Source organism: Lates calcarifer, linkage group LG19 (assembly GCF_001640805.2).
Source record: "Lates calcarifer isolate ASB-BC8 linkage group LG19, TLL_Latcal_v3, whole genome shotgun sequence".
Classification (NCBI taxonomy): Eukaryota; Metazoa; Chordata; class Actinopteri; family Centropomidae; genus Lates; species Lates calcarifer.
The window spans coordinates 6,722,670-6,740,536 of record NC_066851.1 but is presented as its reverse complement, the minus strand read 5'-3'; the positions used below and the strand labels follow the sequence as shown (position 1 = coordinate 6,740,536).

Genomic DNA, 17,867 nt, shown 5'->3' with positions numbered 1-17,867 from the left:
CTAATAATCACAAACACACACAGACAGATTAGCACTTGAAAACATCGATAAACACACTTACTGCAAGGACACATGCACGGAATAAAAGCCAAGAGCAAAATAAATATAGTCATTGTGACAATTAAATATAACAACGCTACAAACTATAAGCTATGTCTCAACAAAAACTTAAGACTACAAATTCACAAGTATTTGTGCCAAAGGTGATCTGGGATAGTATTATATAGTAAAAGTGGTTCATACAAGCAAGCTTTTGAAAACAGAATTTGAAAAGTACCTGACCACATGTACACACACTCCCCCTCATACACTCCAGCTGACCTAGAGGTCCATGATGCAATCATAACATAAGGCTGCACATACGTTCATACATATGTTACCCTTTAGCCTTCACACATTCCAGTAACACACACACACACACCCACACACCTGTGGAACAGTGACCCTGCCGGTGAGCCCCCCAGCCTGCATGTCAATGAGCCAGGCGTACTCCAGCGTATCACTGCCAAGAGGAAGGCCCTGAGCGGAAAACATGGCATGGGCCCTCATCTGCAGGCCAGACAGACTTAGGTGGCCGTCCCTCAAGACCCCATCTGCTGTGGGACGCTGTAGGCAAAAGATCGGATTTACACACACAGACACTTAAATCATTGTCTTGTAAGGTGTAGGACAAAGTAGGAAAAAGAACATCAATTTGTAGTGGCTATAAGCCATCTTGAGCTGAAGTAAAACACATGACTTGTTCGGTCAATAAACCTACACGTGCCGTAAAGAGAGCTTTGACAGGGATCAGGGAAAGTTACTCACTCTGAGCAGGGAGAAAAATCCAACTCATGGCTAAAGCTTAGAAATTCTATGAGGTTATACAACATGTGGCTGCTTATGCAAACATGTGGTTGGTGCAAGCATTCTTCACATTAGGCAACAATGATTGCAGCTTTATTCAGGGTGTTTTACGAAGGACTGAGTCACCCTTTCAGTAACCAGATTAAAGGTAATTGGTTAGTCTATTAAAACATACACGTAGTTTGAGTCTATATTACTAAAGCCACCTTGTTTATGCACTACAAACAAGCAGAATAAGGCAGCCGTGTTGTTGTGCTCCATACCTGGTAGTTGTCACTGACGAAGATGTGAATGGGAGACAGGAGCAGCTGAAGCATCGTCTCCTTGTAACCCTTCTTCATCTCAAAACACAGGCGCTCCTAAGAAGCCAGACGGACCTTCAGGACCCTCGCTGCTGCAGTGCTGCGGGCGCCCGAGAGAGTAAGCAAAACACACAGAGTCATGCATCGAGTTGTTTTCATAAACATAAACACATGTCAACTTAAAAAGCATGACTTGCAGGTTTGAATCAAAAAATAAGTGCTTGCAAGCCAGGAGACACAAGAGGGTTAATAAAGTGGGTTTAAATGTATCTGCACACTTTATTTTCTCAGTATTTTCTTTTTAGAAGTTAAACATATTCAACATATTAACATATTTTTCATTTATTCATATTGTACATATTTCTTGTGTGTCTATGTCTCTACACTATGTCTCTCTCTGTCTCACTCTTTTTTCTTTCTTTTTTTTCTTTTTTTAAGTGAACTATTGGCAGTCATCAGTCTTACCATTGGCAGTCGGCCGTGGACTTTGTACAGGTTGATGAGCACAGTGATGTCCCAGGGGCGCAGGTCCAGGGGGTGGAGGTCTGAGGCTTCCTTCTGTTCACGGTCTTCCATGCCCAGAGGAGACCAGCCGAGGCCCGAAGAGGTCGAGGTGGACAACACAGGGCTGGACACCGCCTCCTCAAAGTCTGTGTACATGTCATCCTCACCAAAATAGTTTTCCTATGGGAAGCAGGAGGGTAGGAGAGGAGATTTGAAGGAATTGGAAACTATACTTTCTCTTTTTACTTTCCTGGTCTTTGTATTAAATTGGACCACAGATTACACTGAGAGCAAAACACCAATGCAATGACAACGTATAAAAGAAGTATTATTTCAAAAAATCAAGATTATTGCTAAATAAATCAAGGATTCTTTACCTTGATGGAAATCAGTGCTCGGAGCAAAGGCCCATAGAGGATGATCTGAGAATCTGGGGACATTTCCATCTCCACGTGAAGCCTATCAGGAGGCAGCTCTGAGGGGTCAGTGGGCACCCGGCTGTGAGCAGCTGAGGAGGACGTGGTGAAGCGTGGCGGGGCATTGTGGGGTACAGATGTATGTTCTGGGGGACGCAGAGCTGACAACATGGATTCTTCCATCTCGGACACTAGATAATGAGGCAAGCAAGTTAGGCAAGATGTGATAAACTGATAAGATTTAAAAGGCAGTTAAAATTCCTTACACAGACCATAGTCTTATAGTTTATGAAGAACAGCAATGAACTGATTCTAAAGCAGCGAGCTTACATGACTGTTTGAGCTGCTCATCAGCCTTCTGGGGATAGATGGGATGCCAGGTGTAGTCAATGATGAGTAAGAAGTTGGGTACACTCCAGCAATCCACCCAGCCAGCTCTGACATAAGGAAGAAAAAAAACACATGCACACTCCAGTACACAGTCATAAAGCTGAATTTATCGTCATTTCAACTGGATTTTCCAGTTCATCGTTCGCTTTATGAACCGTTCAATTCGAGGACACACAGTAGCGGCAAGAGACGGTAAATGGGCCGTGCTTGATTTCTCTGCGGCACAGAGCGCACCGGTCCAGGACAAATTCGATCGTAACCTCCCAGGGGGGTAAAGTGGGTCTCCTGCAGCATTACAACACTATAGTCTGGCTCTGGGCAATACATAATAAATGATCTTCAAGTTGAGTTATCATGTACAGAGTATACAATGCTTGCTTCTTCAGCATCTCTCTGAACTTTCTCTAACCTTTATTGGTGCTTAATGTGGAAATAGACCGTGCTTTGCAACATTCTCAAAAAGGAATGCAAACTAAGAAGGATCTAGACTACGGTTATACATAATTAAAGGTCTAAATGGAAAATGATCTGATACTGGTGCAAACTCCAAAGAAAAGTTTATAACTCTTACTTTTACCTTAAGAGAGAGAGACCTAAACATCAAACAGTTGGTCAAAAACAGAATCATTTTCACACAACTGAAGATGCTACATTCAACCCTTTTTTGAAGAGAGCACAATCCAAAATGTCCCAACAGCCCTATTTAATACGCAATTACATCTCACTAAAACCAAGCAACTACTGAACCAACCAAAGCATGAAAAGTGAAGGTTAGTGGTACATTTACTTGAAATGACCACCTACTGACTTTGCAATATTCCCTTTCTACCTAAGCATTGATGTGAGTCAGTGTTACGACAGTGAGTCATTCCACTCTTTGCTAACACGCTCACTTTTTGCCCGCAACTAGAGAGAAATCGTTTGCAGGTTTAACTCACTCTGCGTGGGTGATGTTCCTCCAGCGAGACTTGCTGGGTTTGGGAGGGGGAGCACCTTGATTCTCCCCTGGCATGAACATGTCCGGGGGCAGCTTGACGTTCTGGTAGTCTTTGGCCAGGGTGAGGAGGGGATAGCGACTCGGGTGGCACTCTGGCAGGGACAGTCGCATGTCTGTATCCTCCGCCTGAGGAGGACAGAGCACCGTATACGTTCACACACCCACACATATTCATAGCTTGTGTCAAAGTTTTCACATCTGTGGGCACACGGCAAAAGCATCTGAATCTAAAAACAAATCAGCATCTAACCAACATGAAAATACAGAGTATGTGCTGTCATCTGTCATCTTGTGCTAGATACATTTTCCAAACAGGAAAAACTGCAGCAATTACACTCAAATAAAATATGGACATTTAACGGACATCTATTTTTGGAACAAATCATTTTCACTTAAGGCATGACTCACCTTCAAGCTGAAGCGGGTATGGCAGGTGGTTGGAACAAATTCATTGAAAGGCAAAGTGAAGTCTATATTGAGCGTCTCGCCGCAAGCTGCCAGGTACACTATAAAAGATCAATAATGTAACTGATCAGTCTGCCCTGCTCTGGGACTAAGTGGAATGCATACTGTACAATATATCATGACAGATAAAGAGTAATAGAGTCAAAATATCCTGTCATGGGAATCAGCTTCCAGTGTTCAAAGGGCATTATTGTTGCCTTTAAGGCTGGATTTGGATTTTGTTTTTCATTTTTTGCAGTAGTGTTAATGTTAGTGCTTAAGACTAACCACATACATAAAGGTAGGTCTACATGTTACACTGCAAGATTGTATATCTACTGTATCACACAATTATATTATCATAATTAAATGTTTACTTAACTTGACTCTCAACAGCAGATAGTATTTCTTTTAGCTTGGACTAAATTGTGTACTCTACTTCAGGCCGTAAAATGTAAGACATGTACAATTCTGTGGCATTTCCTTGATGAGGAAATAAAAACTATAGGAAAAATAAGAGCTAAGGCAGTAGACACTATCTCCGCCTAGAGGAGCATTTTTCTTACCATTCTCCTGCTGCTTGGTGGAACAGTCAATCCAGTTGTGCTGGTTTGCTGCCCAGATCATCTCAAACTGGTGGAAAAGGATCTTGAATTTCCATGAATAGGGCACAAAAGAGTAGATGTCTGGAGCGCTATCACTCGCCCAGTCCTGTATCAAATCTGAAAAGAAAAAAAACAGTGATGAGACGGAAAAATGGGAAGTTTTCCTCTAAGTTTCATACATTTTAGTATTAGAGGCTGAGCGCTACGTGCGGATTCTGAATCTGATTGTAAAAACCTCAGAATATGCAGATTATTGTGCATGAGATGTACTATAATAAATTTGCTGGGGAACTCACCAGTGAAGAAGTTTTTCTGGGCATAGATGAAGTGGTAGGTGGCCTTGTACACCTCAATCTCACACTGCCATGACTGAGGCATGTTCCACACCCGAGGGTAACTGGCTATCACATGGAACTGAAATAAAGGCAGAGGCAAAGGACACTATTTCACTCCTGATAGCGCAAAGTTTGACACTGCATTTACTAAATTCTCCCTTGCACTTTAAGACAGCTAACAAGTGGCAATTTTTTCAAATTTCTCTCCAAAAAGTCAACTAATGACTCCTTATATAATTGCCTGCTACTTACAGCTAACATCTCAGCCTCCAGAAGAGTCCTGTACTGCATGCTGCTTGTAGTGTCCACGTGAAGTAGCTGACCTTTGATGGTAGGAGAGTAGCCTGAGGGTGGAAGGCAGAAGCAGAGAAAGCAGGGCTATCAATTCTCCAGAGCCAAAACTGTGGCTATGTTCTTGCAAATAATGTCATTTACTAGTGAAGCTTCAAAAGCTACTTATGTTAACTATGTTTCTGGGGACAGAGGAGAACACTGACTGATGACTGAAAAAACACTGTCGGCTCAGTGACATAAATTATGACACATATTTCACAAAGTAGCAGTGGTAACACTGTGGATGTTCCCCCACGCACAGTGTTACCACTGCTGTATTTTTCTGGATATCAATTTTAATTTAATTATGGTTTCTGATGGTTTTACTTGATCATTGGTCTATATTACTGTATAATTTGGGAGAAAACTTCCAAGCTCACTTAACCCACATAGGCAATGGAATCCCATGCAGTAAAATGTAGTCGTAACTTGCAACTTACTTGGTGTGATAACAAATGTAGGACAATGGACAAATGAGAAGAGAGAAATTTTCTCTGAGAATTCACAGTCTTGGACTTGTTTCTACCAATACTGGATGTTTTCAATGTCATTTACAAACAATTTAGAAATGATCCTATATGACTGAAGGAATTCTTTTTTTTATGTCATGTCATACCATTACAATGGTCCACAACAAATGGGATAACATGACACACTATAATATCATAATAACAAATGGTGATTGACATTTAGGTTCTCTAGAAAAACCAATTATTGTTTCAAAATACAAAACTACAGATGGTAAATAAAGGAAAATATGGACAGCATATGAATGTCAAATGTTAATACAATATTTAATCAAAAACATGTACTCTGTATAATTAAAGTAGGAAAAATATAGTGCAGAGCCCCTGCATTGTAAGTATTATTTTGTATGTTTAAAGACAATCACTATTGACCCCCTATTTTGGTCTCAGTCATGAGAAATAATCAATGAATTTGACTCAACCCTCTCTGATGTTAGAACTGATTTATAGTTCACCTAGTTAGTCCTAGCTATGACCACACTGAGGTCATGACCTCTATGTGCAAATTTAGCTCTCTATGTAACCTGATTACTGAGGATTAGGCCTGATGAGACATACTGATTTTGAACAACAAAACTTTTTGTATCAATGTTGCACATGTACTTTTTCCATTTTGATTTAATGGTGGTGGTATCACACTCCTTAATCCTGCTAATCCCTGTAAAAATAATGATAACAGGGGTTGGTAGTGTGGCTTAAACTGTAGATGCAAGTCATTTTAGAATTTGGTTTTGGTAACATTAAGTGGGATCACTTTGATAACAAAAAGACATTTAAATAAAGTGCAGGGCCTAAATTAAAATATACATTTAATGGAAAATTCTGCAGTTTTTTTCAGTCAGGTAGTTCACACTAAGATTGGTGTCTGCTGTGATTTCAAGACATACAATATAAAATAAACAACATATGAATTATGATTTCTTAAATGAGAAAATCTGAATGGAATCTGCAGAATCTAACTCTCATTTGTAAAAAAAACAGTTCATATCAGTAAATAAATATAGGATACATTTTAGTGGAAATAAATTATGTCAAATAAGTAGATCCAAATTTGCCATGATCAGCCTGAAAAACCTTTAAATCTCATTGTACATCATTTTATCTGCATCTGTGTGTTCATTCTGACCTTTGAGAAAACTGTTCATTATAGTGCCATTAGTCAGTGTATATAAGTACATTATTACTATGATGATAAGTGACTGGGACAAACTGTTGAGTTTATGTGTGCTCCTATATGAACAACATTTATCCATGAGCCAATGGGACATCTGCTGAATTGAGTACTGACATTTTGTTCTACTGCTCATATTCCTGTGAAACACACACTTACCATTCTCTCCTACAGTCATGGGGATGTTGACTTCCAAGTAAGAGCCTGCACCTACATTCACATGGATGGCATTGGTTTCCTAGTAACAGAGATGAAGACGGAGGGGGGCAAACAGATAAATCATACATGCTGTCAGATTATTAGAAAGGGTGCCTTTCTGCCTTAAAAATCAAAGAAGGGCACCTAATGTGAACAAAAATAGGTTCAAAAGAGGTAATAAAATGAGCCATTTTATGTTTTTATTCAACATGCATTTATGATGTTATTTAGTATGCACTTCACATACTTAGCTTTGTGGAAATCCCTGCACTGCTCCAGGATAAAAATTTGAAAAAGCATAAAACATGAACCAATATCAATAGCTAAAAACATGGAGAGGCATAAAGACAAAGACAAGGGGAGCGGCAGGGAGAGAAAGAAAGATCAAAGGCGCTGGCAAGAAGGAGAAAAGAAAGAGAAGAGAGCACACGAGAGAGAGAGAGAGAGAGAGAGAGAGAGAGAGAGAGAGAGAGAGAGAGTCACCCTGTTTTTGGTGAACAGCAGATCGATGGTGGCGTCAGCAATGATGTTCATGCGGAGCTCGAAGGCCTGGATCTGCCTAGGTTTTCCTGGTTGGGCAACCTCGGTCACTTTCATGGCCTGGTAGTCAGCCGGAAGAAAGAACTTCCACAGACAGTCCCTGAGAAACATGTACAGTGTGCTCATATAAATGCAAAACCATGTTTGTAAAACCAGAAGCTTAGGCTCTTAACTTTAACAACAAAGTCTAAAACAAAAAAACAGCACTCATCTTATATCTTTTACATTATACAGTATCTATTTAAGCTTCTAAAATACACACTTAAATGTCAGCAAATGCTATTTATAATGCAGAGATTGACCAATACATATATCACTTCTGTGCATTTGTTCCACACCTCTGGCGATCTGCCCAAGGCCCATAGTTGAAGTCAGTTCCTTTTCCACAGACAATGTCCAGACCCCAACATGGAGGTAAATCCTGGAGCTTATCACCCTCGCTGCACGTCTCTGCCTCTTCTCCACTCTCCTGCTCCACAGGGACCAGTCCTGCAAACACACATACACAGAAACACACACTTATAAACAGATGTCAAACAACTGAACATAAAGCCAGAAAACCTGAATCCAAAGAAATCCTTTCTTACTAACAGTTTATTGGTTGACATATTGTACACTCAGCATTAATTCTGTCGTCATCAATCAGTCATTGCCAATCTGTCACAATCTGTCATCATACAAATACAGTATGTCCAAATGTCCCAATTTGAAACTATTCTGTGCATTATTTCAGAGAAAAGACAATTATTTTTGGTATTGTTGTTGCAGCACTGCTGGTTTTGTTGGTTTACAATTTTAAATTGTCTGTGTGTATGTGTGTGTACATACCAGGTTCATCCTGGTAGTAATAGATGTCAACATCATTGGACTGCATCACCACAAAGCCTTCACCCATCAGTCTGGGAGGTCTACAAAAGAAGAGTCAAAGTTTACAGACAGTAAAATTTTATATATATATAATTTTCATTAAAAAAGTTAGGACCTCTCTAACCTGTTCTAAATAATTACAAGTATGGTCACAGCGAGTTAGCAGGTACCTCAAAGACACAAAAGTATTATACAATTAAGTATTAACTCTGTATTAAAGCTTGATTCTGGCATGAAGGCCCTCAATTTGAGTTTTACAAATGAACTGGCTTTTCTCTTATATATTTTTACTTCATCTTACTGGATATTCCGATAAAGACGTCAAGGACTGCTGGAGATTGAAATCACTGATGGCTTTTCCAAAAGCTACAGTTGCCAAGTTTTTTTACTGAGAGTTAGTCCTTAACTTTAATGCAATTTAATTCATTCAGCTTAAGTGGGGATAATGGTTTATAGCATTCCAGTTTATTACTCAGTATAGTTAAAGCTGCCAGGTGAAATTCTGAGCCAGAATTTGCTGTGGAGGCCCATTTCTGCCAACGTGATGAAAAAAAAAAAATCCTGAAAGTCATTACCAAGAGAAACTTTCTCGAAATAATGACTTGGTATTTCAAAATATTGATGTAGTATGTCAAAATAATGAGAAACTTTCTCAAAATAATTATTTAGTAGTAGTAAGTTTGCCATTATGTTTGGCAGAAATGAGTTTCCATAAACTGTCCATTCAGGTACATACATTCTGATCTTTATTCTATATCCAGTAAATTTAATCTCTGAAGCACCCACAAAGTAAAAGCAGAGTTGTGCATTAAATGTAGTTAAAAGTACTCAAAAGTACTCAAAACAAAAAAACTCAGTAATTCAAATGAAAACCACTTATTTTGAAATGTGGCACAAAAAGTTTACTTTCTGTTTTTATTTTGTACAAACAAGCACAGAAACGAGGAGTCCTCTGGCTGACTGTGTTTAAGATTCACACCATACATTACATATTGCAATGTAAATAGGAAGAAACACAGAGAGAGTGGTGCACAGAATTATCCATTTTAAACTGTATAATGATCTCATTTACTACAGTTATTATGGCATGCTTAAAAAATGGCTCGCAAAGGATATTTTGAAGTTAATATTCTTCAGGCAAGAGCTCTAGCTCTAAAAACGTTTTGGAGAAAATAGTTTTAGTACTGACATCGGCATAAGTTGAAAAATGATGATGGTTACACGTTGCAAAAATTGCTTTGAATAAATAAATACAAAATTTTCTGTGTCTGTTACATTATTTAATGTATTTAAACAGCAAAATCTCTTGAACTACAAGCCTTTGAAAATAGATGATTTACAGCAAAACTCAAATGAATGAAATGATATATGACTTGGACTTACTCATCGTTCTGCATGCCCAAGTAGCGTGGACTAGGAACCAGCATGACGCGCACATTTTCCAATGAGCCTTTGACGATGTGCATGTACTGGTCCAAGTGGCTGGATGGGGGCTTGGTGGCATATGTAAGGAAGGCGTCCTCAAAGTTCACACATAGAGTCTGAGGGAGGTGGTGGTTCCCAAATGCCAAGCGACCCTACGGGAGAGCAAACACACATGCAACAAAAGAACAAAGCCAAACACATTAAAGCCAAACACATTAAAGATGCTCTTTTCCATCTAAAATCATGTGATTATCTAAACAATGCTGTTTAGCTATTTCCAATACTGGAATCTTGTTTCTTTTCTTAGACCCCAGACCACATTCTATGCAATTTCTGTTGAATTTCTGAGGTACTTACAGTGCTGATGTTGACTTTGATGACAGGGATGAGGGAGCGCCATGACGACGTGGGGTCTTGACTCTCTGCTTTGATGTTCACGCTACACAAGGACCAGAAGACATTCAGTCTTACAACGGTTTAATAGTACTACATTTCCAGTTAGTACAGTTAATCTGGCTATCAAGGGAAATGATAATAGCTCTCTTCTGTGCCTCCGCTCTCGATGCATTTGGTTATAGCAGAGGGAAATGGATGTGCATATGTTCAGCTTAGTCAGATTGCTTGATATCAAATCTCCATACTTCAATCTTCTCTGATGGAAAGCTGCTGATTCTGACTTTTGCAGCCTTTTTTCATTCCCAACCACATCCCTGCAACATTCTCACAGAAATGATGTATGACAAAGTGAAGTCAAATACTGGTAAGAAAATTAAGCATCACGCACATATTAAGTAATTACCAATGTCAGAATATGTATTTATCATTTTAAGGTGAATTTTAGGATGATAAATACATAACATCAATAAATAAATACACATTTATGACCCTCTAGTTCTGTTTACTGCAGAGATTTGTGGCTTATTAATCAGAAAAGATTTACCCAGAGACATTTTTATATGTTCCTAAGGTAAGACACTTGCAGAACACAATACTGTAAGTACTCCACATTCAGTAACTTCTACTCACTCAAATATTATCTTTAATGCTTCAAATCAATATTAGAGACATGCCTAAACAACATTTAATACAAGGAAAATCTGCTTGATGAAGCCTTGGTTGTACCTTTCTAAGGTTTTATTTCTGTCTTCTCGTCCCCTCTCTTCATCTTTTTTGGGTGTTAAAAGCGTGGGTTCCAGTCCAAAGGTCTCCTGCAGGCGGGCGTAGAGGTCAGTCCGGTTGTAGACGTGAAACTCAAAGCCATTAACCGTCACGTAAAGCCTGGTCTCTGCCTTGGGGTCTGATGACATGACAAAATAAGAGAAAACTCCAAATTCATCATCTGGGTTGTCTGTCTTTCTTCCATCTATTTTCACATTTCCTACCATAACCTAAAACTTTCCTCTCTTGCACAAGGATTGGGGAGCTTTAAATTATTTCATAATATTAAGTCGTATTAAATTTTTTTTTTTTTTAAATCAACAGAACCAAATAAAACCTAATCTAATTTACAATAAACTTAGACTGACATATTGTTATTCTGTCCAAACAACAGTTAAAAAAAGATAAAAGAAACACAAGAAAGCCAGGAAATATTCATATGATAAACTAGAAAGAGTGAATTTTTGTTTATAAATAACGTTAACAAATGAAGGGGGTTCTTCTTGCCGGGAGCAGGTGGTGTTGATGGTCACTTGCCAAAAGCTTGAGCCACCATTGTATTTACAAGATGTTAGAATGTGCTCTATAAGTAGCACTACTTCTTTAGAGAAATCTACACGTAACAATGAGTTGCTATTGGAAAGTGAGGGCCGGGGCTAGCTGGTTAGTATGTTAACTTCAAAAGAGAAAAGAAGTAAAAGAATTGGAACCAAAACACGGGTGCTGTTCTCCACCACTGAAGAATGCTCTTGGTGAGTAAAGTTTGAGCGTTTCTTCTAGACTGGTAAGTAAACAGCTGTTAATGTTAACATGGCTATAGCAATAGCAAAACTTACAAATAGTTCCCTTTACTAATCATTCACAAAATTGGTGCAGCTCTAATTAACACTATTTTCTGCAAGTGACATGATAAAATAATATTCAAAAAAACACTTTATCCAAGCAAAGACGATTAAATCTTATCCTAAGCTGCAGGCTAATTACAAACTCCTCAGTTGAGGTCATCAGTGAACAAATTACATAATGATTAGCATGAATCTAAAAACAACAGAAATATTTCATCAGATTTTTATTTTTTTTGTTCAGAGGATAGTCACAGTCAACTCACCATGCTGTTTCTGTTTTGGATTATACATTTTCCACCAGCGAAATATGAGAAAGCCATCCTGTATCCTGTTACACAGAGAAAAAAAATTAATTAGTAAGAAAGCTGTAAGATTATAAGGAGGAGAAGAAGAGAAACAAACATTGCAGCACAGCTCAAGTTACCTGATAGACATGTCTTGGTTGATGTAGTAGACATCTCTGAACATGACTTTCCCAGATAGCACAGAGAAGGAGAAGGAGCCTGTGGAGAAGGAGTTAGATACTGAGTGCTATAATATTTTCATTAACAATAATAGTAGTGTTGATTATACTGACTGAAAATTTTATAGCAATATTATCACACTTTCCTAAAGCAAGTCAAAATCTGTTTTGAGTTTGATCACGGAATTCATTAATTAAAATGTTCAACAAAAGATGTAATTAGATGGTTTTAAAAGCCCTGGTAAAAAAAATAAAAATCATGTCTGTGTGTTGCTGTGATGTTTAATAGCCTTGTCTCTCGCTTATCATTGCAAAAAAAAAAAAAAATCTTAATTAGCATCTAATTGTTCAACAAGTAGGTCACAGACTGTCACTGAGCATGAAAAATGAAAACAATTTTCTTTCATTAATCCTTTTTGTCTTGTAACATGTCTTCCTTTGTATTAATTATTTCATCCCAGCGGACACTTCTTCCTGTTTGTTGTACTTGTGACTTTTGCGCTGCCTGCTAGAAGACAGGATGTGTAACTCGGCCAGAGATCATCTCACTAGAAAGCTGTTTGTTTTGGTCACTACTTCCTATGTAAATCTATGCAGGAATTTATACTTGGCCGTGAAAAGACACACCTTACAGCATGTTCAAACCTGCTGAGCAGAATGTTGTCTGGAGGATGATTCAGAACTGTGCTGTTTTCTTTTGAAGCTTTGTGCTCCTGTTTATTTACAATGTTCTCTGCAAATGCCACCTCTAGACAGTGGAAGAACCACCTTGGAAGTTCTAAATCAATAAAGAGAAATTTGATTTTTAAAAATAGATTAGCGGACACTCGGATGACTGCTCACTTTGTAATGACACATGTTGGCAAAGAGACGTTAACTAAGCCATGCCCTCCTTGTAAAATTTTAATGTGGCCCTGGTAATTGTTCTTGTACTTCCTATTTACTCACAGCCAGTGAGCTGCAGATTCATGTCCACATAAACCGCTGTGAAATATAAGGTTCTGTCAGTTCTCTCAGACATGGGCTGGCTTCTGATTTTTTGGACTGTACAGTGCTGTAATCAGGGTTGTATTTCAGAGCAGATACACCTGACAGGATCTACTCTTTAGTAAAGAAACTGATGTTTTTGGAGGAACCTAATCACTTGCTAAAAAATAATGTCTCACGTTTCACTAGGATTTATGGCCTCAGGGCACTTTAGAAATTAATTCCTGTGTCATTTATGTAGAGAAATTCAATCTGGTGTTGCCTGCAGTTTGCTGTTCAGGCTGTGCAGAGATAATCACTGAGAGAACCTGGCTCATCATGAAATATTCAGCAGTCTGAGTTAACGCCTTGAACCGAAAGCTTTGGCAGTGTTCCTCTTGCTGCCTATTCATCACTGTGTGACGGAGCTCCTGGTGTACACACCGATGTGAATGTAGCCATCCTTGTAGAGTCTGTTGATAATGAGGGTGAGGATGAGGCCGATGTTGCGGGAGTTGTAATAGGTTAAATAGATGATCCATCCACAGGACAGAATGGTGGCTAAAAGGGGAACAACACAACATGGTCTCAGGCAGTCATAGTCAGTAAAATATAATGAGTTCTCATGTGAAATGAAGGTCAGCTTTGATTTGAATTCCAGCTATCACTCCGAGATTGATTATTATATCAGTAATGTTTGTGAATATAACAGTAAAGTCGGCCTGTACTTTCAGATGTTATCATCAATGCTGATTTTGCCTCCCCTCAAGTCAAACTCATTAATTATACATGTGAATAACCTATCATCTATAAGGTCAACAAACTGTGGTTGGTCCTTTGAATGCACTGTCCACCTAAAAACATTAAAGAATACAGCAATGCAGGTGGAATTAATACAGTAACTATTTATTCCTTCAAATGTGGGCTGACAGCTGTGTTTGACTGTTGCACTTCTGTTTGATTTTTTTTTCCCAGGTTGAAGAAGAAAATAGCCTCTATGAGTCATGCAATATCACTAGCCCACCTGGGCTGAGCAATAATTAGAAACCATCACATGTCATACTTGAACTGAATTAAATCACAATGAATATACAGCTAGGATGACTAAATGATTAAAAGCAAATACTTATTCAAATCTTTCACAAGATGAGATCTTAAACACATTAGTAATATTATCATAGTTTTACCATTCTCTATGTCATGCAGCTCAATTGGCTTACTTAATATAATTTCACATATTTCAAAAGAACTTATTATAAAAATGATACTGAAATAATCTCTTGTGCTTATCACATTATTAAATTTGTCCTTATCAAAGACCAGCACACTCACTTTTTAGACCAAAGAAACCAACAGCACATCTTCTATGAAACTGCTGGGTCACTAAAATGCAACCTGATAAAGCTGTGATGTGAAGGATTACTTGATGTCTCATAGAATTGTCCACTGATCTGGATATTTGTCCCACAGCATAGATACAGAGCACTTACCAACAAGGAGCCAGATGAAGTTTGAGTTGTGCTTGGTGAGAAAGTCATCCAGATCCACAAAGCTGGGGAAGGTGCTTTCATTGTTTTTGGCAACATGCCCATCCATGGCTACAGGCTCTCAGTCTGATGTCTGAAATTTAAACAGTCAATTGTCAGATTATTGCCACGGCACAGAAACAATACTAACAACATAAAAAAAATATTAAGAGGGAAGATTTTACGAGAAAATGTTTTTAAGACCTTTTCAATACCAATAAAGCAAATTAATACCTGTTTCACTATCCAAAGTATCAAAGATATCACTGAAAATCAGTAGGGACGATAAGGACTAGAATCACTTACCAAATGTATACATTTATCGATATTTAATTTTCAGTACTTCCCAACTAAATAACATTGATTCTTAATAATACAATTAATTAATAGTTAATCAACCTGGATAAGCAGTAGAAAACAGATGGCTGAATGCTTTAACCATGTAAAAAAGCACTCTCCAGTTTTTGAAACGTTGTTTAAGACTTCAGTTCATCTGTATAGTAACCACCATTCATAAGAGCTGAGCACTAGCAGCTTAAACAAAAATGCCTGCAATGCATGAACATGTGATCATTCCTAGCTATACAGTATGTGCACCGTTTTTGCATGTTATGAGAATATTGGCTGTATTTAGCAACATGAACTTTGCTTCTAGAGGAAGGATTATTTTATTTTGTTAGTGTGCTGAAGGGTGCTGCACGTGTTTGTGTGTGACTACAAGTGTGCGTTGTGCGCCAGCCCAATGCTTAAGCGTCAAAAGCTTGAATACTGTTAAAGACTAACACAAACACAAATCCTCGTCTAATCCACCTTAAATGACGTTGGCAGTAAAACCACCAAAATGCAAATTCTCTCTCTAACAGAAAACTCTGTTTTCTTAATGTCTGTTTCTGACAGATACATTATTTTACAAAACAAAATATGATTATCTGTTAACAGTCTGTAATTTGACAGAAGATCTGGATCTAACACCAGCTACCTGCCAGATACTAATCCAGTTTTGTTTGCACACAACCTAACTCAGATTCAGTCCATCTGAATGGATCACAGTGCGGATATTCCTGTATGGCAAGTTCAAGTAATACCATAGCTAAGTTAAGTCCAAGAGAGCTCACTGCTGTCAGTGACTCATCACAGATACCAGAGAATTTTCAGTTTTGGTTTACAAGCAGTGACTTGAGTACACTGTGGAGGCTGACTGTCCACAGCAACTACCTGTCCATTTGTAGTTAGCTACCACAGCTGGTGACTTTTTCACATGAATGTCCACGTACTGTTCATATCATAACACCTATCACGCCCAAATGAGGTCTGTGGAAGTAGTCGTTTACATTATAGTTACAGACATAACAGGGTAACATAATGTATGTCTAAACAGTCACAACTGGAATATGTACATACACTATTCAACATAGTATTTAAAAAACAGTTCAGTTTTGCTTGGGAGTCTGGTACTGCACCAGCATACGTGTTCACACATTTCACAGTTTAAGACGCTAACTATCAAGACTATAGTGCGGTTGCAGTAGTTTTAAGTATATCCATGTTCAAAACAACATAGAAAAAGTAACTGGGTGGAATAGATATCAATACTAGCCTGTAGCAGTGGTGTCTGACAGATTTAATTACTTGCACAATGCCAAACAATGCGCTGAAAATCTGCCAATTTACTTAAACCTGATATTGTTTATCAGCAAAGTACACACCTCACTGAAAATGATCTGAGACCTTTTCGGAATTCATGGAGACGCTTATTCGGCACATGAGTTTTTCACAAAGCATTAGTTTTAACATTTAATCCACAAGACTTGCGGTGCTGCTTGAGTGCTATATGTTGCTTAACGTTAAACAAAACGATGAGGATGACAGGAGCACAGAGAGCGGTAACATAACTTGACTGTCTCTGGCTTTGTTTACATATTGAGCTAGTGAAGCTATCATCGACACAGTACTCATTCTCGACAAAATGATACATGATAAGCTTAAGTTCAACATGGCAACTCGTGCATTGACTGCTAAATTAATAATTCAAGTGACTCAAGATACTACTCGCAATCCAGAGCCATACCTGAAACTAACTAACCACAGACCTAGCTAATCCCAGGTCTTGAGTAATTTCCTGAGCATTATCCTCTGCACTGGTAAGAAAGACGAACTGTTATCTAACGTCTTTTCATTTTTTTGTGCTTATATCGTAACAACAGGAGGCTGTTGACCGTGCAGTGAGGCCAGCAAGCTTCTTGGCTTATGACGTTTTAGCTTGTGGATAATGCAGTTATTAAGCTAACAGCTAAATATCAGAACGTTAGCACTGTGCTTAGCTAGCAAGCTAATGACAGCAGGCCGCACCCTATAACTTCTCCATATTCAGACTGTGAAAACAAGTCTCTTAATGATCGTAAAATACCTTAATGTCCTCGATAAAGCATGTGGTTTCATCTTTGCTCCAGTTATTCAGGAGTTGCTGTCCTTTTGTCGTGTCAGACATGGGCACAGCTAGCATCCTCTGTTGAATATCTACCTGGCAGTCGGCCAGTTAACATCTCTTCCTGTTCTGTCGAGTGCAGTCATAAAATCGACCAATAGGAAAAATGGAAAGTCGGAGACTGACCAATTAGAAGAAGGCGTGAGTGTGGTCACGCACACAGTTGACTGACAGTTTGTGCTACCTATCAACATGAGTGTTTTTATTGTAGTGGGATCTTAGCAGCGTTGTTTTGGTTCCGTGTTGGTGCAGCTGATCGTCTTATGATTTTTCATGGTGTTAAACTAAAGCATAAGGCAAAGAGAGATTTCCTCCCACGTAGACTGTAGATCAAACCATTTTCAGCATAAATCTAGAGGGGGACTCATGTTCATTGCAGACCACATTTTTTTCCAAGGTAACATTCTGAAATATTTCCCTTATTCTGTGAATATGATACAGAAGGGTTGAAGATTTCCCTCTCAGCTCATCTCAGTAAAACAATGCCTCTGGGCATAGGTTAATAAAGACTACAGGCTCAGTTT

The 17,867-nt window shown here is 38.5% G+C and overlaps 1 protein-coding gene across 1 annotated transcript in view; it reads right to left on the bottom strand.

Moving 5' to 3' along the window:
• The window catches only part of kiaa1109 (KIAA1109 ortholog), a 69,337-nt gene extending 51,929 nt beyond the window's left edge, over window positions 1-17,408 (bottom strand). The window contains 23 exon segments of the mRNA XM_051077932.1: window positions 430-606; window positions 1,110-1,205; window positions 1,207-1,248; window positions 1,614-1,832; window positions 2,030-2,259; window positions 2,399-2,505; window positions 3,397-3,581; window positions 3,864-3,961; window positions 4,466-4,621; window positions 4,801-4,918; window positions 5,092-5,183; window positions 7,030-7,108; window positions 7,552-7,708; window positions 7,947-8,097; window positions 8,437-8,516; window positions 9,859-10,052; window positions 10,258-10,339; window positions 11,023-11,197; window positions 12,167-12,231; window positions 12,328-12,406; window positions 13,777-13,893; window positions 14,823-14,952; window positions 17,266-17,408. Coding sequence (XP_050933889.1) covers window positions 430-606; window positions 1,110-1,205; window positions 1,207-1,248; window positions 1,614-1,832; window positions 2,030-2,259; window positions 2,399-2,505; window positions 3,397-3,581; window positions 3,864-3,961; window positions 4,466-4,621; window positions 4,801-4,918; window positions 5,092-5,183; window positions 7,030-7,108; window positions 7,552-7,708; window positions 7,947-8,097; window positions 8,437-8,516; window positions 9,859-10,052; window positions 10,258-10,339; window positions 11,023-11,197; window positions 12,167-12,231; window positions 12,328-12,406; window positions 13,777-13,893; window positions 14,823-14,928 — 2,805 coding nt within the window. The 5' untranslated portion in view covers window positions 14,929-14,952; window positions 17,266-17,408.
• Between the last annotated feature and the right edge of the window lie 459 nt (window positions 17,409-17,867).